The sequence below is a fragment of the Lates calcarifer genome, linkage group LG8 (genome assembly GCF_001640805.2).
Source record: "Lates calcarifer isolate ASB-BC8 linkage group LG8, TLL_Latcal_v3, whole genome shotgun sequence".
In the NCBI taxonomy this organism is placed as follows: Eukaryota; Metazoa; Chordata; class Actinopteri; family Centropomidae; genus Lates; species Lates calcarifer.
In genome coordinates, this window is record NC_066840.1 from 24276755 (window position 1) to 24304491 (window position 27737).

The 27737-nt window shown below is 44.2% G+C and overlaps 1 protein-coding gene across 4 annotated transcripts in view; it reads right to left on the reverse strand.

The window, feature by feature from the left end:
- LOC108873742 (transcription factor COE3) overlaps window positions 1-27737 on the reverse strand; it is a 165743-nt gene that overhangs the window by 98476 nt on the left and 39530 nt on the right. Inside the window, exons 2-4 of one of the 4 annotated variants that reach the window (XM_051072576.1) lie at window positions 26885-26940; window positions 21672-21745; window positions 15275-15343 (exon numbers count right to left, since the gene is read on the reverse strand). The exons of the other annotated variants lie outside the window; for them this stretch is intronic. Coding sequence (XP_050928533.1) covers window positions 15275-15343; window positions 21672-21745; window positions 26885-26896 — 155 coding nt within the window. The 5' untranslated portion in view covers window positions 26897-26940. The remainder of the gene's footprint in view (window positions 1-15274; window positions 15344-21671; window positions 21746-26884; window positions 26941-27737) is intronic. 4 annotated transcript variants of the gene reach the window in all.

Sequence of the window (27737 nt, forward strand, 5' to 3'; positions counted from 1 at the left end):
CTGCTCGTTTAAAGCTAATTTAACTTCCTCACTCCTCGCTAAACGTTGCTACGACGACCTGAGCATCAGATTTAAGGAGTTTGACTGACACTACTTTAAACAGCAGCTCACGTTGTTTGTCGATTATTATTCTGCTGTAATTTATTTATTTATTTCAGTTTATCGAGCTGTAATTAAACACCTTCAGGTTTTTTCTGCCGAGTCTTTACATCCGAAGCTCCTGAAGTTTGAAACGGTTTCACAGAAAAATAAAAAAAGTCAAATTCGTCCACATTTGAAGCGACTGAAGAGACGACGAGAGAAATAATTGGGAGAATTATTATAAAGTAAGGAAAAATCTACTTAAATGAAAGAATTAAAACTAAAACAGAAAAATGATCCAACAGAAATAAGTATTATAGGAAACAAGTTTTATCAATATTTTATCAGTATTCTGTGTGTGTACTTTTACCTCTTTTGTTTGGATTATTCTTGATATTTGTCTGAATGATTTTTAAACAGCTGCAGCTTCTTCATAAAAACTGTTTATCTCAATAAATCCACTAACATTAACCTCACTTTGACTCTTTTATTTCCACCTCTGCAGCTTCCCCCTCAGGGATCAATAAAGGTCATCCGATCAATCAGTTATGTATCTGGATATTTTGGTGTTTTATGAGTCATGTGTTAATTTTTTTGTTTGTTTGTTTTAAATCTGCTGCTGCTTTTCAAAACAATTCTCACCCTCTGCTGTGCTTTTATTTTGAAAGTTCCCTATTGATTTGGTACATTTTAATGAGGAAAATATTTCTTAGGATGCTTTACGCAGCTCTGCAAACACACACACACACACACACAACACACACACACACACACACACACACACACACTGTCATTAGTGTCTGTCAGCAGCGGATCAGCTGAGAGAAAAATAAGAAAACTGTGGTGGTGGTCAGGAGGAAAATCAATATCTCCATCCTTTACTGTATGGAGAGGGGGGAGGGAGGGGGTGAGGAGGGGGAGGAAGAGGATAAGGAGGTGGAGGAGGGAGGAAGAGAGGATTCTGGGTAAATCCTGTCCTCAAATTATGTTGGAAAACAAAACAAACATATCGTTATTGTTGTGTTTGTGTTTGTGTGCACATGTGTGTGTTTTGTGCATGTGTGTGTGTTTTGTGCATGTGTGTGTATTTTTGTGCATGTGTGTGTGTTTTTGTGCATGTGTGTTTTTGTGCATGTGTGTGTGTTTTGTGCATGTGTGTGTGTTTTTTGTGCGTGTGTGTGTGTTTTTTTGTGCGTGTGTGTGTGTTTTTGTGCATGTGTGTGTACTTGCTTGTGTGTACTTTCCACAAATTTTCCAGCGTTAACGTTCTGTGAATGCTTCCTGATTTCCATCTTAAAATCAATCGATCGATCAGATGGGACTAAACTGACCTGAATTGAAACACACACACACGCACACACAGATCGTGGTGATCAGTGTCCGACACAACGACATCTTTGTTCAGACGTGAGGTCGACAAATCCTCTCAGCCCCATCTGATGGATGAATGGACGAGGCTGCAATGAGAGTGTGTGTGTGTGTGTGTGTGTGTGTGTGTGTGTGTGTGGGGTGTGTGTCAGTCGGGGGGGTCTGAGCTCGTCCGTCAGCTATTAGCCACCACGTTATCTCCCGTTAGTCGTCTTATCTCCGACTCAAAGAGAATGAATAAAGAAGACTTTATTCCTCAGAAGCATCCAAAAGAAAAGGAGGGAGGAAAAGGGGGGAGGAAAGGGAGGGGTGGGGGTGTTGGGGGGGTGCAATGAAGGAAGAAAAAAAAAAAACGCAGAAGAAGAAAATCTCCAATTCATTGAGATCAAGTCAATAACACTGTAATATTTATGAAGGCTGGAAGCCAGGCTGCCCTAAAACCCAAACTCCAGCAATCCTGAATTATAAATTGGTATTGATTTGTGTTGTGGGTGAGTGAGCTGCAGTGTGTGTGTATGTGTGTGTGTGTGTGTGTGTGTGTGTGTGTGTGTGTGTGTGTGTAGCAGCAGGATGCAGCTCAGCTCAGCTGCCCGATTGTTTTCACGCTTTCACAGAAAAAAAAATGTGGAGCTGCTTGTTTGGCAACATTTTGTAGTGCAGGAAGAAATGAAGAGAGAAGGTGAATGTGTGTGTGTGTGTGTGTGTGTGTACCTGTGTGATGTGTAAATGTGAATTTATTCACCTATGTAAACACTGAATTTTGTTCCTCCTAAAGCCTCCTGATGCCGAGTGTCAGTTCCTGTTGTTGAGCAGGAAATCTGACACGTCAGTGTGATGTTTATGTTTCCTGTTTCACACTAAGTTTGATCTACCTGGAGCAGAGAACAGGTAAACATCACCTGTTCTCTGCTAACGAATCAGGGTGTTCTGCCAACTAGGAACCAGATCCAGAGTGGAACCAGGTATCAGAACCAACTCTAACATAATGATGACACTTGACTGCAGTTTCAATATCTAAACCACAAGTTCATACAACGTCCAGCTGACACTAGTCATTGTTAAAAAACGTATACAACTCGTGTTCATCGTTCAGGAGGTTTTTTTGAGGAGCTGAATTCTCCTCAGAGGTCTCCTCCTTTAAAAAACAAACAGACATGATCATTAAACCTGGAGAAAACACTGAATAAAGTGGTTTTACTTTAAAAATCAGTGTTTTTCTGGTGCACTTCGGCGGACACAGGATGTCAGTAAGGGGCTGCGAGCTGTTAGCTGCTGCTAACGTTAGCCTAGCTTGTTTTTAGGTTAGGATTCCTTCCTGTTCCACAGAGGTCGCCTCCTCTCCAAAACAAACAGACCAAGTGATTAAAATCAGTAAAAACACTGAATAAAACAGTTTCACATTTTTTCCAGCAGACACAGGACGTAGAGAGCGGCTGTTTGTTCAGCTTGTTTCTCTGATTAGTTAAGATCCAGACGTCCGACGACAAAAATCCTTCATCTGGTTTAAGATTAGAGTTCTAGTGATGAACTATGACGGCTGAAAATGTTTTAATGCAGTTACAGAAAACCCTCCGTTCTCCTTCATTAACAATCAAACACTTTGAATTAAGCTGATAATTATTTTACAAGTTAACTTCACAAACGATGGAGAAACATTTCCTGAAACTTTACAACAGAAGAAGACGACTGATCTCACACACTCTTGTGTGACACCATTACTGCTGTTTGTTGAATCTAAACTGAACTGATCGGAGTCAGTAGAAACAGTAGAAACATCAGTAAACTCTCACTGAGCGTGTGTTTCTGTGTTTGTAGCTTCATGTGTTGTATGTTTATCATGTGTCTCCTTCAAGCTTCAATGTTGGAGCACCATCAAATATGGATGACGCTGCCTCCTCCTCCCCTTCCTCCCCTTCCTCCCCCGGTGTGCTGCGTTCACGCCCATAACACACACATACACACACACACACACACACACACAGGCCTACACACTCAGCTGATCCTGGCTGTGTTTAGCCTCGGCGGCGAGGTGAAGCTGATGGACGCCCGCTGCGGTGCGAAGGGATTACACGGCTCCGTACGGCAGGTAGAAACACACTCTGTCATGCTTCAGAGCTGCTGCTGAGAGTGTGTGTGTGTGTGTTTTATCTACCACTGTGTGTGATGTCATTATGCTGGGTCAGGTACAGCGGCGAGAAAAAGTGAGAGAGCGTTTTGGATTCATCTGCATTCACAGGCTTTGAGGAATCACGAACAAACGCCACTGAGGCTGAAGTTTGACTCTCCACAGAAAAATGTTCTGAAGTTAAAGGTTGAATTGTTTGAGGGGAGCATGCAGCACTAAGTATGAGGTCAAAAGGTCACTGAATGAGGGCATCATCGCAGCAACTAAAGTTTGTACTTCTGCACATCTTTGTGTATCAATTGTCAGTTCTTTTCTGCCCAAAATAGTGAAAATAGCTAGCTACAACCATCTACTTCCTTAGCTAGTGAAGATAGCTAGCTAAGGTCAACTTTATTTACCAAAAGGACTGACCAAACATGAATAGCTTATGTAACAGGTGCTAACATTAGCAAGGTTAGCAACCAATTTCGTCCTCTCTTTCTCATCACCTTTTCTGTGCTGCCCAGCTGAGGCGAATAAAGCCGGTTTTAGCTAGTTATCTTCACCCAGCTAAGTTGAAAACAGACGACCTTAGCTAACTATTTTTTGCTATTTTTGGGCGCATAAAAGGGCTGACGACCAAAACAGGAAGATGTGGACTCATAGCAAGAAACACTCTATAAAACCCATAGCTTATATCAGGGCTACCCACTTTTAACATTACCAAAGCTAGCTGGCTAATGCTAACACCTGCTGGCGTCAAACCTTGTTTTTCGTCACGGGGAAAGTGAACAACTATTCAGTGTCATTTTACCAAACAGCACGAGACTGAGGAGCTGGACCAGGAAACCGTATTTTCATTGGTCGAGTTAAAAAGTTTATAAAACTCTGGAGCTTTCAACCACAGCCTGTGGTCTTCCTCAGCGGATGGATCTAGTAAGTTTCCCTTTCATCAAACTACTACAGAGAAACAGACGGGTGTTCTGGTCGTTATGTAACCCAAACCGTCGTCTCTCCTCCCCAGCGGCTGTGACCCCCCCTCCCCTCTCCTCCCCCCTCTTCCTCCCCCATATCACATCCTTCCATCTTTATATAGAAATCAATACCCTCTTAATCTGTCCTCCTCTCTTCTCTCTCTCTGTCTCCCCCCCACAACTGTCTCATTCTCACCCCTCCATCACCCCCTCTCCTCCTCTTCCTCCTCCCCACCTGTCCATCCACACACCCCCCTTCCCTCACCCCCTCACCCATCTTCTCCATCTCTCTTCCTGCTGTCGTCCTGTCTGGACTCGCCCGCCTCACATTTCACTCCTCTCTCTCTCTCACACACACACACACACACACACACACACACACACAGCAGCAGCTTTGTTTATTTATTTATTTATTTATCTACAGAAAAAAGAAAATAAAACTCTGCTGCTCCGTCTCTCAGTGAGCTGCTCTGTTTCTGTTTCTGCCTCAGGTCGTGTGTTTTTATGTTTTTCTGAGGTTAAATGTGCTGAAACACAAACTGAATATGAAACTAAGTTTTTATTTATAATGAAATAAAAATAAAAACGCATTAATTAGTCACTATATAATATTTGCTTCTTTAAAAAGAACCTGTAAAGATCTGTCTCAGCCTGTTTATTTCTGCCTGCAGCTACATTTTCTTAATAATTTTCATGTATATTACACACATATTTCTGCACATTAGGGCTTTAAGTAACAATTATTTGCTTATCGACTGACCTATATATTATTTTTTCTGATTAATTGCTCAATCTAAAAAGATAGTAAAAAGTCTACTTAAATTTTAAATATTAAAAAAAGTTTACTGGAGTAAAAATACACAGGTATTAGCATCAAAATATATCCAAAATCCAAAAGTAAAAGTACTAGTTATGATAAATTATATATAAATATATATGTAATTATTGATTGGTTGATTGACAGGTGTCTCGGCCAATCAGAGTCAGCGGTGCAGGCTGCTGAAGGGAAATGCTGCCTCAGTGTTGGGTCTGCACACAAAGCAAAACAACAAAACCTCTGATACTCTGCAGACGCATAGTAATTAAATATCTCTCTGAAATATCTCCAGATATTCTTGGATGATACTCTTGAGGTTTGGCGCAGGGTAACACATCGAATTTGAAAAAAAAAAAAAAAAAAAAAAGGTTGAAATCTTCCAGGACCCAGTGGACAGAATAACTACAGAAACAGGAGCGTCCTGGTGGCGTATTGGTTCAAACACAGACCAAATACTGTGAAAATGTAAATTCTGCTGTTTGATTCTGGGCTGAGACGCCAGACAGAGGTACGAACTCCAGAAAAAAATACTTTAAAATGAATTTAAAATGAATTAAAGACACAGAAATGAAGTAAAATCCAACATGGAGGAGAAAAATGTGACGAAGCCACGACTGAGAGATCATCAGTGATCATCCCGTCCTCTGACAGGAACCAGCAGAGGAGCCAAATAAAGGTCTGCTAACATGCTAACATCGCTACCTACACACACACACACACACTCCCCTCCCCCACATCTGCTGGTGAGGCAGGAGCCCACGGATGGTCGTCCTTAATTAGCCACACCGCACTCATATTCCTGATTAAACCACTGCTGTGTGTGTGTGTGTGTGTGTGTGTGATGGAAGGTTATCAGTGCATTCTTAATTGGGAAAACACTCGAGTGATTAACAGGAGGAAGGGGGCGAGCGAGCTTGAGAATGAGTGGCAGGACGACGGAGAGAGAGAGTAGCTGTTTCTAATCAGAAGAGTGTTGATGTTTTGAATACTAACAGCTCTGACCAACACCTCACACACACCCCCACCCCCTCTTCTTTAACTCCACTAACTGCCAGGTCTGGACCCCCCCACTCCGCCCACTCCACCCCCACAATAAAGGAAGTTGTGCAGTTGCTGGAACTTTCCCCGGTGAACAGGAACCTTTCACCTGCGTTTCCAGAAGAGGAACCGAGGTCTGAATCAAGTTTAACCCCCCCCCCCCTTAAAAAAAAGTCCCCGCTCAGTTGTGGGGGATGGGGGGGGCAGACTCTCAGGAACTTTCAGGGTGGGGGTTGCAGCGTTGAACGTCACTGATTGGTCGAGAGTTTCCTGCAGCATCTTTAAAATCCTGCAAGATTTTACAGCGGGACTACAGAGATGTGGGGGGGTGGAGGGGGGGGTGATGGGTTGGTATTTACACCAGCAGGTCACACCCCCCCATCTCGCCCCCCTCCCTCTGTGAAAGCAGCAGCAGTTGGTGCTGATGTTGGATGTCAACAAGAGGATCAGTGAACAGAGATCGATAACTTTTCTCTCACACTGAACACCGAGGGGGGGTCGGGGGGGGGAGCTGGGGGAGGGCTCAGGGGGTGAGGGGAGGGTGGGTGTGGGGGGGTAGGGGGGGTATTAGTGACATCTCAATGAGGATTGTGTTTACCTGCATGTGTGTGTGTGTGTGTGTCTGAAAATGCAGAAGCTGTGAGTTTATACATATTCACAGCTGTGTGTGTGTGTGTGTGTGAAATTAACAAGGTGATTTGCCTTGAGGGGGTGAGGTGCATGCTGGGAGGGGGATTTGGTGAAGGGGAAGGAAGGGGAGAAGAGGAGAGGCAGAGGTGTGGGGTGGTGGTGGGGGGTGGACTCCCAAAGTTCCCATGATCCCCTGGTGTCGGGGGTGGGGGGGAGCAGAGGGGGAGGGATGGGGGCGGGGGGTGGGGATGCTGGGGGGTGTTTCCAGCTGAGCACCGCTGGATGTTGACACTGAGGCGGCTAACGAAGCTGCAGGTGGTGATGTAATCACATTTGGCCTTAACTCCTCAATCCAATTAGGAGTCAACAGGAAGTGGGAACCAGAGGGTGACAGAGCGGGGGGGCGGGGGGGGGGGGGGACTCAATAGAGGGACGGGACGAGTTCGGCTCGGCTCGGCTCGTCTTTGGGCCAAAACCTGGACTCTGACGAGAGTCCACGTTGTGGTGATGCCTTCAGGGCCTTCACCAGAGTGAGATCTTTCTGTTTTAGCTGCAGCCGTTAAATTAAATTTACAAAGTGGAGTCGCTGAATAAATAAAGTTTATTTTCTCGTTTATCGATAATTTAACTCTTGTGCATGTTGGACAAATCAGTTTATTGTGGATACAGACGTGAGTCGATCATGTTATGATCTGAAAAATCCTCTGATTATCCGTAGTTACTCCTCCACCAATGGAAATCTGTTTGTTGTCTGCTGATTATCGCTGCTTTAAATTAGAAGTAAAACACAAAGTGTAACGTGTGACAGAGCTGCAGAGAGTCGGGGGCTGTGTTTGGATTTTGTCCCAAAAATATCAACGACCATTTGAGTCGGAGCTGCTTCGAGAGTCCGCTCCAACCCATGAGACTGGACCACGTTCGAGGCTGAAACACCAACAAGATGGAGACGAGTAGACGATAATGGAAAAATAACACATGAATAAAACAAATAAATATAACTCCAAGAACCAAGAACTCAGGCCTGAGACCAGGACCAAGTAGTGTAAAAGTATTGTGTTTTTGAATCCTGCAGTACACAGACAGTACTGTTACACACAGGAGTAGTAGTGGTAGGATTAGTTTTGTTTTTACTTCTAGTCGTGATTTTGTGTCTAAACCCAGCAAATCTGGACTCATCAGATCCTCAGTCCACCAGGAGAGCTGACCTCCATCTTCCTCCCTGTCTTATATAAACTCTCCCCCTCTCTCTCCCTCTCTCTCCCTCCCTCCCTCTCTCTCCCCCTGGTAAATGGCTGTGGGAGACACCCCGGGCCACTGAACATTTCTCCCTGGATCACATCAAACCTGACCGAGCCCCGAGGGCCCCCGCAGGCCCCCAGCTACACCAGGGTCTAATGGAGACACCCAGACAGGTGGAGGTAGGACGGGGGGACAGGGGGACAGGTTACCACCCCCCCCCCACCCTCTGAGAAACTTCCTCCCTCCTCTGAGCCTCAGACAGAAACTGAATCTCAGTTTTTCTGCTGCTGCTGAACGTAAACAAACGACTGATGCTGTCGTTTTTTTTCTGGAAAACAGAGGCAAAGGTCGGTCACGAGATCTGATTACACACACACACACACACACACACACACACACAAACACAAACACACACACACACACACTGTTAGTCATCCCCTCTGTGCTATTCTTATTACTCCTCTCGGTCACATAAAGTAAACACGACTCCAAAAACAGGACTGATGCTTCACCTCTGACCTCCTGCTCTCTCTCTGTTTCTGTTAAACTGCTCTATTAACATGTAAGAAAGGATATTTATCAGTAAAAACAAAAATAGAAAAACAGACGATTATAATAAAGTGAAACTTCCTCTTGAATGTTCATAAAGAGACAGAAAGATGTGAGGGTTTAATCAGGACTGACAGACTGTTTACGACCTGAAAAGAGTCAAAAATAAAGAGAAATAAAATGAGTAAAAAAACATCAGATGGAAGATAAACAGTGTGTGTGTTGTGTGTGTGTGTTGTGTGTGTGTGTGTGTGTGTGTGTGTGTCGAGTTGTGGTGAATAATTCAGTCTGAACATCAGGCCACCTGCTGCAGCGTCCGACCAACATCTATATTTTACAGCTCAACCACAAACACTCGCACAGAGTTAGGGACTGAATTCACACCAGCTGTGTGACGTCAGCGCATCCATCCGATCACTCCACCTCCACTTTGACCTCTGACCTCTGACCTCCAGCCACCGCCACACATCTGCACCGAGAACGCCGCTACTTCTTTTCGCCTAAAACCGAGTCAGCGCTGGCTGGAGATATTGATTTCTGGTGTAAAAAATTGGACCTATTAGCAACTTCCTGCCTTCAAAATAAAACGCCAATCAGTCCAACCTGGCTCTGATTTACCCACAATGCATTGCCCCTTCAGGCTCCTCTCCATTAACGCGCCGTCACTCCGTCAATAACCGACATAAACCTGAAATCACGGCGCAGCAGTTGACCTGCGTGTATCCGCCGTCACCCTCAAATTACCCACAAAGCCCTGCGGCAACCTCCAGGCCTCCCTCCCTCCCTCCACTCTGACCAACTCTTCCTCTCCTCCTCACCCCCTCCTCCCTCCCTCTCTCTCCTCTCTCTCCCCTTTCAATTTTAGCCTCGCCTGCCCAGTAATGTCCTGCTTTTATTGTAAATCTATACTCTTAATCTGGCCGGCTCCGATGGGCCTCGCTCGCCAGATCAATACGCTACGATTGCTGGGAAGGGTCCACAGGGGCAGATAACCCCCCACCACCACCAACACCCACCCCCCTGTGGAGTTAACCCTCCATGGGGTCCAACACACACACACAGATCGTACTTGACTTAAAGCTTCACGTCTGCCATTTTGAGACAGAAGAAGAACTGACAGGCTCAGCTTAAAGGAACATTTCACACATTCTTGGATGTGATTGAATGTTACTTAGGTGAACTGCACCTTGGGAGTCGTAGTCTTCTTGTAGCTTTTGACATTTTTTAATCAAAGAAACAAATATTCTGACAGTTTAACATAATATAAGACGTCGTTGGGACGACTGGGATCCTTTGACCCAGAGCCTCTGACGGTCTGTGATTGTGATGCCTTCACTTGTGGCGAGAAAGCTCAGAAAAAACAGTTTATGTCCTACAGTTGATCAGTCAGAGAATTAAATGTAGAATACACAGATCAGAGTGCTGGTCTACAGCTCAGTATTTTGTCTTTCAGAGTTTCTTTTTCCCCTCTGCCCCTGAACGCAGCATAAATCAGAAACCTTGAATTAAAGAACAGCCACAGGCAGAATTAAAGACTTTTACCTGGATGAAAGTAAAAGAGTAAAAGTTGGACGTGAAGGAGAACAAACCAATAAAAGAACAATAGAAACCTCTCTCTCTAAGGCGTCTTTTATCTAAACTCCTGTGTTGTTTCGTCCTGAATCGTCTCTGTAAATCAGACCTCTCTCTCTCACTCTCTCTCTCTCTGCTGACGCTCGCTGGCATTTCAGCTCCCGCGAGACGATAAAGCATCTTAACTGTGAGACAAAGACGCTGTGCAGGAGTTTCTCCGTGCAAATGATGATTAATTCTCAAAACAGTCAGCGCTTGAAAAAGAATAAAACGCGTTTGTTTTTTAACCTTTTTCAGCTTCAATTTTCCTTTAGAGAGGAGAGGAGTGTTTTCCTCACGTCTTCTCTCCTCATGTCTTCAGGCTACAGGAGGTCAAAGGTCGTCCTCCATCACTCCAAACTCACCTCTCTACAGATGACATCAAAGCTGCAAATGGTGTTAGAGGAACAAGTGGTGATATGTGTGTGTGTTGGGAGGGTGGAGGGGTCGCGACCTCCATGTAAGGCCCGACCATTAAAGCAGGAGGGTGATGGTCAGACAGCGGAGGAGTAGCGGGGGGAGGAAGGGGGAGGTGTGTTCTGGGTAATTAGAGCTCGGCCTCCTCGTACGCTCTGACACTCTGCGGCAATTTATTGCCCCACTCGGGCAACTTGGCCGCCCATCTAATTGCAATATTAGCGTGTAATAACGGCAGTGTTACGGCGATCCGTCAGCGCCGCGTTCTGCTGCCTCGGCAGGATTTCAACCATTAACCGGCAAACGGAGGAAACAAAGCGACCTCTGAGAGGAGCATCGCCACGCATTTATATTCACACACACACACACACACACACACACACACACACAGGCCTGACCCTTCAAGCTTCAGTTTCAGGTTGAGTAAAAATATCAGAAAACATCCTCTGCCGTTTTATTCTCCTACGTTGAGGAGAGGTCCTTAAAGTGCTCACTGACAGCTTCACCTGGTGTGAGGCATCATGTAACATACACACACTACACAGGCCTTTAATCCAGTTAATTTAAAACCTAACGAGTTCAGGTTCTTCATCGTGTGGATACAAAAATCCTGGAAAACTGATATCGACCAATAAATCAATGCTGCTCATTGATCTGCAGGTGCACACACGCTCTTCTAAAAGTGATGCTCTTGCAAGAAACTTTTGCTCTCACAGCAGAAAGTATGGTACATAAATATATTTGTTTTTGTTTTTTCATGTTGAATTTCTGCACTGTGAACAGTTTAAACATTTCCAGACGACTCCTTTCTCGCTGTTTGACGTCACTGTCACTTTTTATAACCTTATAACTATCATCTTTATCTGGATGAAGGATTTTTGTCGTATAAGAGCATCAGAGAAACATCGATTTGTAACGTGAAACTGCTTCATTCATTTCTTTTTTTAAGTTTTAATGATCAGGTCTGTTTGTTTTAAAGAGGAGGAGATCTGTGTGGATGATTCGGCTGCAGGTAAAAACCTCCTGAGCAACTGAACACTGAAGGAATCTGAATCTAAAAACAAGCTAAGCTAACGTTAGCAGCAGCAGCACAACTTTAGCCCACCATTCAGTTTGATAAAATCCTGCTCTGCTGCTAATAAAAGCACAATCTACACGACAACTACACACACTCCTGTCCACTGAGGAAGGCTGTGAGATTCAGCTGAAAGCTCTGGACAGAAAAACCTCCACTAACGCTGCCTCTGTTTAACCTTTAAAATGTCATGACTGCCGACAGCGCACCCGACCAGTCAGGAGGTCAAAGGTCACCGGGGGATGACAGGCGGAGAAAAGGCTCGAATGATCACGACGAGGGAGGCGTGAAGGGAAATAAAAAGAGGAGGAGAAAGAGAAAGAGAGAGAGAAACATAAAAATCACAAAGGAATAACTGTGTGTGTGTGTGTGTGTGTGTGTGTGTGTGTGTGTGTGTCAGTTTGATTTACTTCAGCGAGACGTGAATTTACAACATTAAACTGCTTTACTGTAGCTGCTGAGCTACATCATTTGCATGATGGGTCACTAAACACACCACACACACACCCTGCCTTCCCCCACCTCTATGTGAAGTGTGTGTGTGTGTGTGTGTGTGTGTGTGTGTGTAAGTGTGTATTAGAGGGGGTCACAGTAATAAATCCTGCATTTCTTAACAGGCGCTAAAACGCAGAGAAACAACCAGAGCTGCAGTAAATCAGCAGCAGACGACTGACAGTGTGTGTGTCTGCACATATATGTGTGTGTCCGTGTTACTGTGTGTGTGTGTGTCCATTAATATGCTGACAATAACTGTGTGTGTGTGTGTGTGTGTGTATTCCCTGGGTTAGTGGACTAGTATCAGTGTCCTGTCGTGTCCTAATTAAAGCCGTCGAGCTGCAGAGAAACGACCAGGAAGTAGAATCGTTTGAGGTTTTTGTTCTTACACAACGACGTCAGCGCGAACACACAACACACAACACACAACACACAACACACAGCAGTGTGTCGCACTGCAGGCTGGATGTATGGAGTCCATCTCATGTGTGACAGGACACACGGAGAGGTGACAAAACCTCTGAAAACACCCATCAAACACACACACAACGGAAGGTGAGAGGACGCAAGATTGTATTTGTGACTCTGTGTGTGTGTGTGTGTGTGTGTGTGTTATATGTGTACAGACACACTGATATGTTCCCATTCTGACATGTATGAACACATTTTCTCTTATGTGTGTGTGTGTGTGTGTGTGTGTGTGTGTCCTGGCCGCAGTCCAAGGCCTCTCTAACGAGCCAACATGGACTTGGTACCGACCCCCCCGGCCCCTCCGTCCGTCCTCCCCTCTGACCTCCTCTGAGGTCATTGGCTCCCACCACTGCGACCCCGACCAATCACAGCCGGGCGCTGTGACGGACAGCCGCCGACTCCCAAGGACGCGGCGGGGCGGAGGGATTAGACGGCGAGGACGAACGTTAATAAGAGATTGTGATGCTGATGTTTGAGGGATGAGGGTTTTTTTCTTTTTGTGACATTGGATGAAAAATAAATGAAGGAATCAACGTCTGCGCAGAGAAGAAAGAACTCCATTCAAAACTCCACTAAAAAAACTCACGATTTTAAGTTTCCTTCAGTATCACAGGGATCCGGTGATAGTTGTCTGAACATACATGAGCCCACCGCAAACAGGAAGTGCTAACGGCTAATTCAGCTACGTTTAATGGAGACAATTTCACTACATGTGAACAAATACAGGCTAAAAACACAGGATTCAAGGTGTAAACTCATAATACCCCCTGTTTATATCATACATTTACTGACAGAGAATATAAGCTGCTTATTTTGCCACACAGATAAATGTGTTTACAGTTCAATGGATTCATTGTGATGTAGTTTAAAAGGAAGAAATATGAATCTAAATCCAATTAAATGAAGAAATCACAGCCTGATATCCAGACTTCTATTTAAAAAACACACATTTTCATTTATTGACAGGAGCCTGATAATATGACGGATAATGTTGTTTTTGGAAAATGTTGCATTGATTCCAGTGTTTTTAGCATAAATAGCTTCAATAATTCCTTTCAGCCCAGAGTGACGTCTGCAGGCGTCTGTATGTTGCCTGAGAGGCAAAACAGAGGGCAACAAAAGCCCACAAAAAGCCCAGTCCAGAACAAACCAGTCACACGAAGCCCAGCCGATAAAAACCTGACGTTATGGGAGTTTAGGGGACGCAGGCGTCTGATCGGAGCATGTGCTCGTGCTGCAGCATGTAAACATTGTTTTTTTCTGTGTGGTGTTGATTACACAGTTCACACACTCGAGCCTCGAGTCGGAAGTGAGACGTGAGAAAGAAGTGAGACGCCAGAAAACACAAGAAGAAGAAGAAGAAGAAGAAGGAGGAAGAAACAAAGGAATCAGATGTCGTCTGTGTTTGGACAAAAGATGACGACTGGATCAAAGTTTTCCACGTTTAAATAGAAATCTACTGACATTTTATCTGTTTACTATGAAAGCTTTTTTTAATTCAAGGGTTTAATTTTCTGACAAACATTTTTAGCAGCTGAAATAAACAGTGTCCTTGAATGCACCACTGATGATAATATACCGAAAATGAATTTTCAATCTGAACTTAAAGACCTCAGAGAACGTGGACATCTCAACGTCTACACTTCCATAACAACTGGACGTCTCCATCTGCTGATGAAGATCATGTGATGCGATCAAAAGCTCAGGAACAACTGCTAAATGGACCCTGATGAGATTGTTTCGCCAAAACAGAAATAAAGAAAGTTGATCACAGAGTTTATCGTCGACTTTGGAAAAAGTAGAGGAGATTTCTCTGTGTACTCGTGAAGATCATGTGGTTGACAGCTCCAGAAGAGACTAGTAAGTGGCCCTTGACTCAAACTATTAATTACAAGATCAAGAGTAAATTTTCATACTCAGCTTTTGAGTCAATGAGGACAATAAATCCTAAAACTACCTCCAAAAAAAAAACTCACAAAGACTGTGACTGAGACGCTGATGAACGCCCAGAAAAAATGCAGTAAGGGGACCTTGAGCTCAGATTATTGTGTTGTATTTGTGGCAGGTTTGTGTGTGGGAGGGAAGTGGCTGACGACTGATAAGCTGCACAAAACCACCAGAGAATCTGATCCTGATCCTGGTCCTGGTCCTGCACTACAGTCTGAACCGTGCTGCGTTCACTGGCAGTGACCAGACATCGTTCACCAACAAGATTCACCTCCAGAAAATCATCATCATTTATACTCAAACACTGACACTCTGCGACAACATGAACCTGAAAACATCCACCTGATGTGAAATGAGATTCCTGGAACCAAGCTTCACTCTGTTTGTTTTTTGTTTGTTTGTTTGTGTTGCAGACAGGTTCACAGCGGCAGACAGTTCCAGACCAGGTGAGCTCCTACCTGTCGATGATGACGGGGTCGGAGGGCGTCTCGTTGCGATTCCCACAGCTCTTCTTGTCACAACACCGACTGGAAGAGGAGAAAAGATCCAGAGTCAGAAAACTGTTACTCCATTTACAGAGTCAGTGTCACTGTTCATTTTATCTGAGTCGTCACATGACGCCAAATTCACGTCATGTTGGAATCCGACATTTGAACAGAACTCAAGTCAGAACTACAACTAACAAACCTCTGATTTATTCTGACAGATCTGATTTGACCAAAAAAAGCGTCCAGGAGTGAAAATGTGTTGCAGGAAAAGTAAATTATTCAAAGTTAAAGCCAAATAAAATGGAAACAAAGTGAATGATGATCTGTAAAAATATTTGAAACCGCCGCAGGACAAACTCTGCAATTCTTCACATGTGAAATCTGAAACACTGCTTCAACTTCTTAAATCTAAACTTAAATCTACTTTCTGAAAACTTTACGAGAGAGTAAACTTTGAGTAATATTCAACAGTTTCCTGAAAAATAAAAACAACATTTTGTACGTGACAGAGAGACAGTGTTTAATTGTTACAGTCTTGCAGCGAAATGTTGAATTTCTATTAATAAACAAATGATTAACTAATATTTATTTGAGTTTAAATTGAGCAGATGTCAAAACTCTGTGAATCAAACAGAAATGACTCTTTCATTTTCTCTCAGTTTTCACCAAAATTTCCAGCAAATGTTCGAGAAATTATGAGGAATTAAGAAAATAAAGTGTTTCCAAACTCAGTATCTCTATGATGCCAACTTTTATTTTGAAAACCAGCTTTGTTTCAGCTCCACACACACACACACGCACACACACACTCATAGAGTCAGTGTCCAGCTGGGTGAGGTCCAAACCAAGGTCACTAACATTTGGCCGACGCCCAGCGAAGGAGGCACCGCTGTGGATCCCCCCCACCCCACGACAACCCCCGGCGCCGTCGCCCCTGACAACCAGCCAGCCAACCGAACGGCACGCTCGCCAAAACGGCCGTCCAGGTAGCCAGAGGGCAGAGCGTGTCATCCAACTTTACACCGAACCAGATGACGAACCAGGAGCTGATCCACGGTCTGTGGAGGCATCCGGAGGGAGGAGGGGAGGAGGAGGGAGCGTTGGGTTTCTGTTTCAGCTCTGCAGGGGGACGGGTGGAGCCAAACGGGGCTTTTGGTGGCGCGGGTCAGTGTGGCATGTTGGAACAGCAGCAGGCTGAATTCAACACATTAATATCCATCAGACAGACGGAGGAGAGGCGTTTACAGGACGATCACATCCTGCGGCTCAGAGGCAGACCAGGTAACTAACACTTCAGTAACTTTAAGTTACTCTGTACTCTCAGAGGCAAACACTGCTCCTCTGACTTCTACTTGAAAGATAAGAGTAACAGTCCGTATTAATACATTCACAGATTAAACTAATTATTTTTAAAACTTGAATTCAGATAAAACGAAGGAGTTTCCAGAGAAGATTTAAGTATTTTTATAATCCTGAGTTCTTCCTCTCAGGCTGCAGATATAACCTCTCAACCAATCAGAGCGCCTCTCAGCAACGAGGCTGCTCACAGAGCTTTTCAAACAAGAAACACGAGGCGAGTTTAAAGGCGGAAAATAAAATAGAAGATCATCCTTAACAGAATAACAACTTCAGTGCAGCTGCAGTAAAAGATGTGAATTAATTGTCCTAAATTTAACTTGATTTAATTAAAGGAAGCAGCAAAGAGAAGAGTCCTCGGCCCTGATGTTTAAGAACAGAGAGCTCGAGCTGGTTCAGACATGTGGAGCATGAAAACTGAACATCTGAGTGGCCTGGACTCCGGGGACAGACCTGTCCCAGACCACCTGAGAGGTCTGGACTCTGGACTTTAACAGCTGTTCAGTACCAAGAGATTTTAGTGAGTGAATCAAACGGAAACTGTAAAGGTGAAGGAGCAGCTCCTGTGTTCTGCTCGGTTAAATTCCTGTTTTTGTCAATGGAGTCTGGTTGAGATAGAAAACTATGTTTCTTGTTAAACTAAAAGGGTCTTACTCTTTAATAAAAAGCTCTGTCTCTGTAGGAATCCTATTCTTACAATAACAATGTGAGTCTGTCAGCAGAAACAAACACTTTAGTGGACGTACTGTTGATGTGAACGATTGTTCCTTTGGATTTAAAACTAGAAACATGAGACAATAAGGCTCAGGATCAAAGAAATACTGGAGTTATCCTTTAAATAAGAGTGAAAAGGAAGTATTCAGAGTAAATAAATCAATAAATAACTGCAGGTAATATCAACACACGCTCACATACTTTAGATGTTCTCCTCCTTTACTTTTCCTCCACTACATCTTTACTGCACCACATTTCTAATAATAAACAAATGATTAATTAATATTTATTTCAGTTTAAACTGATCATTAGTTTGTAAAAAGAACTTTTTAAAACTCTGCACATCCAACAGAAATAACTTTGTCTCAGTATGATTTTTTTTACAACATCATTTCTAATCTGTGAGTTTGAGGAAGAAGCAGAAAGTCTTTTTTTAATTTTCCTAATGAATTTAAAAATTATATTGGCCAAGAGTATATCCTATAAATCCTTCAGTGACAAATTGAGCTGATATATGATAAGTTTTATTTTTGACATCTACTTTTATACGTTTACTCGCACATATTCAGAGTCAAACACTTTCAGCTTCAGAGGAACGTTCACGTCTTTCAGCCTCCAACGAGACAGAGATGGAGGAAATTCGTCAAAATGAATTTATAACATTAAACGTCAGCGAGCGCCGGAGCTTTCTGAAATGTAGATGTGAAGTGATCCATCATTAATAACAACAACACTATCTCCACATTAGATCTAATTTTCTGCCTATAATCTTCTGACGAGCTGCTGCGCACAATGAATCCACCTCTTTTTTTCCTCTTTCTTATCGCTGCGAGGGTCATTAACATATCTTCCGGTAATTCTTAAAAATTAATCATATCGCATATGACCCGCGACGTCCAATTACACTCCTGCGTTCGCCCCATGCTGTCCTGAATCAAATTGCCATTTGACAAACAAGCGTCAAAATCGAGGCTGCGAATGCCAAATGAGACGCTTTATGAATCATTTATCACGCCGTTTGATCTCTAAGTACAGAAAAATCATAAACTAAGCGCCGTGTTTGTGTCCCCGCTGCCTCTCCGTCTCTGTATGGATGTGTATGTGCGACTGTTGCCGTAGAAAAAGCGCCACAATAATTTATTCCCCCAGCTACTTGGAACCATTAGTGAAAGTTCCAGGAGACCAATTAGCATTGGAAACCCACTGGTGCTGCTGTGGTGACAACCTCCTCCAAACTGCCAAAGAAGTGTTATAAACAAACTGGACCCCAGGAGCACTGCCGGGGCCCCTCCAGGGACCCGGGGCCCCTTTCCAAAGACGAAAACAAACCTTGGCTGAGCGTCCACAATATCGCCTTAATGACGTTTCCCCCCGGGCCGCAAACAGGCTAACACCACGGCCGGCTAATGACTGAGAGGAACAACACACACAGACCTGAGAGGGGAGTGTGAAGCTGCAAGAGTGTGTGTGTCTGAGTGTGTGTGTGTGTCGCTCAAAACTGGCAAAAAACAAAACAAACAGTGAGTGTGTGTTGTTGTTGCCTCTGTCACTCATTTTGGCAGCGAGAGTTCGTCCCTCGTCGCCGCTGCACAGAGAGAGAGAGAGAGGCTCCTCAGGTCGCCGTGCAGCCACAACACACACTAACGCACAATCACACACACTCAGGACCCAAAAATAATTCAGCCACAGGAGCCAGTTTGGCCGGCGAGCCTCGGCCGGGGCCACACAAGCATCATTACCGCTGGCTGCTCCTCCTCGCCGCTCAGCAGCCACTTCAGACGCCACCACAAGTGGAATCTACTTAAAGCACAAAGAGAAGGTTTGTCCGGGCACGTCGGCGCTCGACTATCACACACACAGACACATACACACACACAAAAAAAACTGAGAGAGCCCTTCAAAGGCTCCCCGAGGATCACAGCGTCCAGATAACACCGATCTGGACCGGGGGCCGGCAGCGACAGGGCTCGCTTTCAAAGGGTAAGTGTTGTAATTACCCGAAGGCCTGGATGATTTGCTCCAGCCTCCCCCAGCAGCCAAGCCAAGCCAAGCCAGACCAAGCCAAGCCAAGCCAGGCCAGGCCAGGCTAGACTAGGCAGCAACGCCGCCGCCTTCCTCCAGCAGGCCATCGCCCGGAGCCTGGCAGCCAGCGAGGCGAGGCGAGAGAAGGGGAGGCGAGAGGAGCGGGGCCCCTGGAGCTGGCCGGCCTCCGGGAGCCCACTGGCAACGCCGGCGTGCCAACCTGGCTGCTCGCTGGCTGGCAACTGGTGATTTTTGGAAAGCAGCAGAGTCCCGTTTAAGAATGGTTAATGTGCCGCGATGATACGACGGAGAGGTCACAGCTGAAACACACACACACGCTGCAAAAAATCCAGACCAAAAACCTCATTTTTCTTTTTACTATTCTGATTCTAGAAATAAAAGCTGGACTCTTTAAACCTCTACGACACCCAGGGGAGGAGAACGTGGTGTTCCTCCACCTGTACACGTTGAAACAGGTGCTACACCCAAAGGTGAGTGTGATCCAGGTAGACAAACCAACAGGGACGCCCATAAAAAAAACGACCTCACCTGGGAGCCCGATGATAGAGAGACACAGAGAGAGAGAGAGAGAGAGAGAGGGATGGAAACAGTGAGTCGGTCTCTGATCCCTCACTCATTAGCGAATGGAAACACAGCATCCATCAGGGGGGAAAGCTGGTTAATAATCGCACTCAATCACATAATGACTGAAGCTCAGAGACGCAGACAGCCAGCCGTCATTATGGAAATGAAGCTCATATCGAAAGAGGGAATCTCGCAGGGGGGAAATGAGCCCGACGCCCCGATAAAAGTCAGAGGGAAGTTTGGAGATAACTCAAGTTTGGGTGAGGAGGAGGGAGAAGAAGAGGGAGGTCAGACGACAGGACGGAGCTGATTCTGTGCAATCACAAGTTAGCATGTTAGCATGTTAGCACTTCCTGTTCCCTCGTCCCAGAGTCAGTGTGTTTCTGGTTAAATGTCTGAAATAAGGTCTGTGGTTTTAACACAAGCTCAAGACATTTTCAGGTTTTATTCTCCAACATAAAATGGGTCAGTAAATCCCCCACTCCTGATGTTTGAAGCTTTTACGTGTCTTAAAAAAGGCGGTTGCTAACGAGTGTCTAAATGAGACTACAGAGGTTGTCGGGGACGTTAACATGAAAACCCATCTACTCACCAGTCCACCTTTACAGCCTCGTTGTGTTTCTACTCACGCTCTTTCAAACTCTCACTAACTTTCTAAGAAGAAAGGCTTTTGTAGAAGAGCTCAGAGCTAAATGAAATGACCAGTTGGAAGCTTAGTGGTGGAGACGTTGACGTCATGTGACCGTGGTGTAGTTGGTTTATAGCCTAACGTTAGCTTCTTACTTCTGGAGGTTGGATTTAGGCTTCAAAGATTTTCTTGCTGAACAAACCGTGTCACTATCAGAAATTAAGGACTAATGAAAAAAATCTGTTTGGTTTTTTGTGGAGAGAAACAGGCTGATGCTAACTCCAGGGCTGGACTACAGAAACACATCATCACTGCACCACAATGTACAGTTCTTTTGTAAACTACTTCAAATACAATTGTTTTAAACATAAACCAGTTTGCAGATCAACCAGTTTACGAAACAGTACCAGAGACAGATGAGGCACTTTCCTGCACATTTAATCTGTTTTTATCTCCACATGTTAAACAGTTTATTGTAAATTCGGACCCGGTTTTAAATCTGAACCTGAACTAACGAGGCTTAAATATCAGAAAGAAAGACATAAAATCTAAAACACGTTGTCTCGTCAGGAAAAAATATCTTCTGCTCAAAGATACAACAACACTCTGAGACTCTGTGTCTTTGTGTGTGTGTTGTATAGACACACGTATATATATATATATGTGTGTGTGTGTGTGTGTCCTATTTTTATCCTCCCTCCATCACTCTCCTTCCTCTCCGTCTTCCTCACTCCTCAGCCTGAACCAGTAAAACCATTAACTCACAGATGACAGGAGAGAGCAGGGCAGCAAACGTGTTGATTGGTGTGATGAACGACAAACCAACAGCTGCTCTTTTTTCTCTCTTATACACACACACACACACACACACACACACACACACACCCACACACACACAGAAAGACATACAAGTGTTGTCACGGTTCCTCGTGCTCCTCTGTGCCGAATCCTCTCTTGTCAAAAAAAATTTAATTTAAAGAAGAAACACCTCTCATATATAGAATCCAGAGGAAAAGAAAAAAGGAAGGATAATAATAGTCGCCATCTTTATCAGTGTTTTACCTGCACATGATCTCGTGGGTGAGGAGGACGCGACACATCTCTGGGTTCTTGTCCTGACCTTCGTACAGGATCGGCTGATGGGACAGAAACAGACAAACGTCACTCAGCTGATTCTCAAACTTCAGGGTTCAAATGTCCGTTGTTTGCATTTGTTTGCATTAAATAGTCGAAATGTTCTCGCAGGTTTTAGGTTCTGAAAGTTGACACAGATTTACTCTCATGAACACAAATCACCTTTGACATAAGACTGATATGTTTCCGGTATCAGGTTTACTACACATGTAAATGATTTTACTGCACATTTAAAGTTAAATACAGAATAAACTAAATCATTCTTCAGACAAACCAGTTCACTGCAAACCTTGACCAGTTTGTTCCACATATAATCCAGTTTACTGCACATTTAAACCAGTTCACACATCCAGCTAACCAGTTAACTACAGTTAACGACACATGTAACTGGGAACCAGTTCAGATCAGGTTGATTGATGAACTAAAGTCGCAGCTGATGAGTTGACGTGTACAGGTGTTGCTGTTATTTTGTCCACCCCCCCCCACCCCCCCAGGTCAAACATGGCCTCCAACCACTTCCTGCTCAGTTTACAAAAAAAAAAAACATGGCTGCTCCAAACACCGACACCCCACCACCACCTCCCCTTTTGGTGGTCTCTGCCTCCTCCGGCCTTCCCAGAATTCCCTGCCAGATGGCGGGCGGCGCCCCAGGATGAAGCCCCCCCACTTCTCCCTCTTCTCCCCCCATCCCTCCCTCCTCCTCACCCCCACCGAGCTGTCATGTCAGCGTCCGGATGACGGATGACCGCTGAGAGGAGGGAGGTGTGTGTCTGTCTGTGTGTGTGTGTGTGTGTGTGTGGTTTTAGTAATACCCTGGTGGTTGTAAATGAACTCCAGTAAGAACGTGTGTGTGTGTGTGTGTGTGCGTGTGTGTGTGTGTGTGTGTGTGTGTGTGTGTGTGTGTGTGTGTGTCCTCCCTCCCTCTTTTCCTGCGATGACCTACCACTACCTCATCCACCTTTATAGTCAAAACAGACCTCCGCCCTGCACACACACACACTTTCTCTCCCTCTCACACAAATACACACTCACACACTCACACACAGACACACACACACACCCCTGGGGGACAATACTTTTAGGATAACGACCACTTCTGCATTATTGATCCTGATCCTGGCTCTGTTCCTCTGGATTAAAATGCTCCAGTTTGACCAGGAGGGATGTGGATTGCATCAGGGAGACACACACACACACACACACACACACACACACACACACACACACACACACACACACACACACACTCTCCTGTGTGTATATTCCGTGGTCGATATTTATACATCATCATTCCTGATACAACAATCCCGTGTGTGTGATTGTGCGTCCACTTTCATGCTTATTTGTGGGTTAATGTCCACGTTCTGCTGCGAGGCTGTGTGTCCGTTTTTTGTCTATCTCTGTGAGGACCGGCTCGAGCTTTTGCACCGTGACTTGTGAGGACTTTGGAAATATGTGGAAAATGAGCCACAGTTTTTTGGGAACGTTACAACATATTTCAGGAGAGTGGATATTTAGGAAAAGAGATGAAACTAAGGACAGTTTTTGTTTTGTCTTGGAAAGTAAAGACATTTTAATGTGAGGAGATTTTTTAAAAGATATTTCAGGAAACGTGGACGTTTATATTCGAAACATAAGCTTTAAAATCAAGTCTTAACCTTTCAGACAGGGTTTAAAGGAGCAAAAGCAAGGCAAGATATACATTAAAACTGCAGATAAATAAGATTAAAAGAGGCCTGACTGAATTTAAAGTATGGTTCACAGACATGACTTTACTTGATTTACTCATTTTATTTTGTCTTTATCCCTTTATATGTTTTATTTATGCTTCTTTGTGTTGTATTCTGACGTCACTGCAGAGGTAACGGCGTCGTCAGTTTCACGATATCGCGATAACAAAAGTGTCTTCAAACAGTCGTGGACCTGGACGGTGACAAACAACAGGGCTTCTGGGTAAAACTGTAGTTTAGTTCCAGCCGCGGTGGAGTAGAGCGAAGGGAAATGGGAACTACAGAGACCATCATCCTTTGCTCTCCACTCACTCCCTCTTCAAATCTACAGCAAAGATGGCTGACGCTGGTGTTATTATTTTTTAAAATATCGCCACAAATATCGTATCGTGGATGATGTGTGTTTGTGTCTTTGATGACTACTTTCACTTCCTGTTATCACCTGGTCTTTAAATTTAAGATTTAAGGTGTTTGGGTTTTTGTCTGTATGAAAAATCTGTCGATACACAAACTGTATTTTTCTCCGTCTTTGTGGATTTCCCAGGTGTAGTTTCAGACTCTCTGTGTGATGTAACTTACTGCATAAAAGTTAATCTGCACCCCCCCCCCCAATCGCCTCACAGACCAATCTGCATTAATTCAGCTCTGACAATCCCATGGACACTGGGGGGGCACTAACAGACCCTCGACAGGGGTCGTATCGATCCGCGGAGGCCTCCAGCCGACCTGTCTGTCAGGTCTGACTGTCGACCAACGGGGGTGTCATGTAGAGGAGTTGAAGGTTGAGAGGAGCGTCGTTGTTATGGGGGGGTGGGGGGGGTGTCACGGAGGAGGAGGTGTCAGGATTATTGTCTCCAGTGTGCCGTCGCTGCGCCACATTAGGGCCTATTGATCGGTTTCCACGGCTGACGCTTTGTCGGGGAGCCGCTTGGTACATCGATCGGTGACATGCCAACAGGGCTGAACCGGTGGGGGGGGGGGGTATGACTAAAGGAGGTGAGGGTGGTGGGGGGTGAATAAGTAGGAGCTGGGAAGGTTAAACAGGTGTTTGGAAGATTTCCTTTAACGCTCAAAGAGGCTGAATGAGTTTTACAGTCAAAGCTGGGTGATGTGTTTTATATAAGTCGACATTATTTACATATTTCATAATAAACAATAAAAATAAAAACAAAAAAATAACAAGCAAACGTGTAAGAACATGAAAGAAAATCTTCACATTACTGGAAAAAAAAAAATTGAAGACGTCCTTGGTCTTGATTTCACGTTTCAATGTGATTTAATCATTTTATTTTTAAGGATCTGCTGATCCCCGGACGACTGTGAGGATTATTTATTGTGTGACTTGTATTGATGTGTGTCTGTGACCTTTTCATACACAAACACACAGTTCACAAACATCCCATCAGATGTATTGATCATCCTGATCGGTCGACCGTTCAGTTTGTCCAATTAACAGATTCAATCGCTCAGGAGATCAATGGACCTGATCTGTGTTTTGATTCAGATCAGGTCTGTTTCATTTTGTCCCTTAAACTTGTTTTAAACTTCACGACGACGACAGAGCTTCGAGTTCAGCACCATCCATGTTTATATTTTCAGAAAAACTGAAAGCACTCGCTGAGCTCGGCACTAACACGCTGAATTTTTTACATTGTTGATTTTGATTTTCCTTAAAAACACCTCTTGAACAACAGGTTAAGTGAAATACTCACTACTAGACAATCGTCTAAATCCCTCCTCCTGATCAAAGTCAGCAAAGGCCTGATTATCTGATGGTTGTAAAGGTGATCTTGTCAGATTCTCCTGTGGTGTGAGGTGTGTTCAGACTGATCTTACCCTCCCTGATCTGCTCTGAAGACAGTCAGAGCAGATAAATATTAAACATGATCAATATGTCCTATCAGAAATCCTGTTGTTCCAGTATTGATAATCTGATATAAATCTGATATTTAACATGTCGAACAAATGCTAAAGTTATTTCTGTGATTTTTAATTAAAAGAAAATCTAATTAGTCTCCTAATTGAAGCATGATAAATATGTGAAATCAAACATTTAGATTTTAAAATGCGTAGCCACATGTCTTTACAGTTTCTGCAGCAAGTTTTGTGTTTCCATCTCCAGCAGGAAAAAATCTGTGGGTCTTTTCCTTCACTGACTAAATCCAGTCGTTAGTCATTAATGGGTTAAACAGAGCTTTTTTCCTGTCAGATATACTTTACTGAAAGTTGAGGACGACAAACCGATTCTGCACTTTATGTACTTTCAGTAAAAGTATAATAAAACACTCCTTTATTTTTCCTCTTTTTGTCACTGGTGATGATTAAATTGTGTTATAAACCTTATGAAAACTGTTTAAAGGCTTCACATCCAGAATGAAGGAAAAATAAAAAACATTTCGGACGATTGTTGCCAGATTAATATTTCTAAAACAAACCTCTAGGTGTGAGGAACGTGGGGGAGCCGTGAGCCGAGTGAACCGGGCGGAGGGGAGGAGGGAGGAGGGAGGAGGGGGGAGGCTGGAAGTAAAAATCGACTGGAATCTGGAAATATCAGGGAGTTTTTCTTGGCGGAGGAACCATTTCACAGGTTCAAATCCCACACGGGACGGGAGGTTTCTGAGTGAGTGAAAACCGGAAAAAGTGGGAGGAACGGGAGGGATCCGAGGAGTCAGCTGAAAAGACCCCAAGCTGCACAGCTGGAAAGGAAAACAAATCAGGGGCTGCTGCTGGAGTTCAGGGGAGTAAGACTGAGGAGGAGGAGGAGGAGGAGGAGGAGGGTTAGGACGAATGTTTGAAGGGAGATTCTTCAGGTAAAAGGGAGTTTTTTTGAGGTGTTCGTTAAAGTTTGATAGAGTGAGGAGAGAGTTTTAGGGAGGCTGGAATCAGGACGTGTGATTTATTATTATCTCATTTATAATTGGAGACATGTTGGTTTAGAAAACAGGTGTAAAACAAACTTTATTTATCCAACTGACTGTTTTTAAAATTAAAATAAACGCCTTGTTCATTTGGTTTTGATATCGTTACATCCATAGTTGATACTGAACGTTTAGACTCTCTCAGCTCCGGGAAAAGATCCTGGTCTGGTTTAATACAGAAAAACTTCAGACACAACCTGTTTATTTACATTTAACCTGAACCACCATCTTTCCCTGAACCTGAACCACAGATACGGACTCTGGAGATGACAGTCCTCCATCCACCACAACCTCCTCCTCCTAGTTCTGTTAGTTCTGTTACTACGTCTTCCCCAAAATGGAGGAGGAGCTCAGTGGACGCCATTTTGGACCGTGAAGAGGACGCTTTGCTGCTTTGGGAGCAACTGTTTTATCGTCGTCTTCTTATAAATCCCCTTAAACCACAGGTAACGTGTACACCAAGTGTTTCTGGTTTGCGTCTGTATCCTCTCACCTGTTTGGTCATGGAGTCTATCAGCCGAACGTAAAGATCCTGTTCTGTCCTGATGCCTGAAAAACACACAAAAACACACACATATATATAACTCAGCTGAACACACACACACACACACATAACGAGAATTACTGTCATTATTATCTGTGAGTCTGAGCAGAGTTGACTGCCTGACGACACCACCAACATACATACATGCATTAGCCTGTTATGCTAATTTGATTTCAGTATGCAAAAGAAAAAAAGAAGAGAAAGGAAGGAAAGAAAGAAAAATCCCCCCTCCTCCCAAACAAAGAACGGATTCCTAATAATGTGCCGTGAATTAATTCTGTTATTATTTATGTCCCGGTAGTGTATTTATGTTTTCTGTAGCTCTTGTCATGACGTCCCGGCTACGCTAACCCCCCTTAGCAAAAACAAACATTAGCGCGGGCTCCAGAGCTGTTTATTATTTATAGGCCAGGCCCCCGCCTCCGCCTCCGCCGCCTCCACCACCACCCACCAACACCCCCGCTGCCTTTTTCCTCAAGGATAACAAGGAATCCTCATTCTCCGACAAATTAAATATCAATCAGGATTGCTTGTCTTTTATTAGCTATGCATCCGAGCGTAAATGTGACACAAACACGACATGGGGTGGAGGAAGCAAATTGCAGGGAACACCTGTTAGCGGCGGAGTAGCTCTAATTGTATTCGATGTTGTGTGCGTTTGAGCTGCTTTATTTTTTTTTTCCCCACTCTCTCTCTCCCTCCTTCTTGTTTTTCGGGCCGTTTCCTCGCAGCTTCCTCTGCTTTCTAATTGACATGATTCACTCCTCGCTCTGCGGCTGAGTGCTGAGCAGTCTGCAGACTA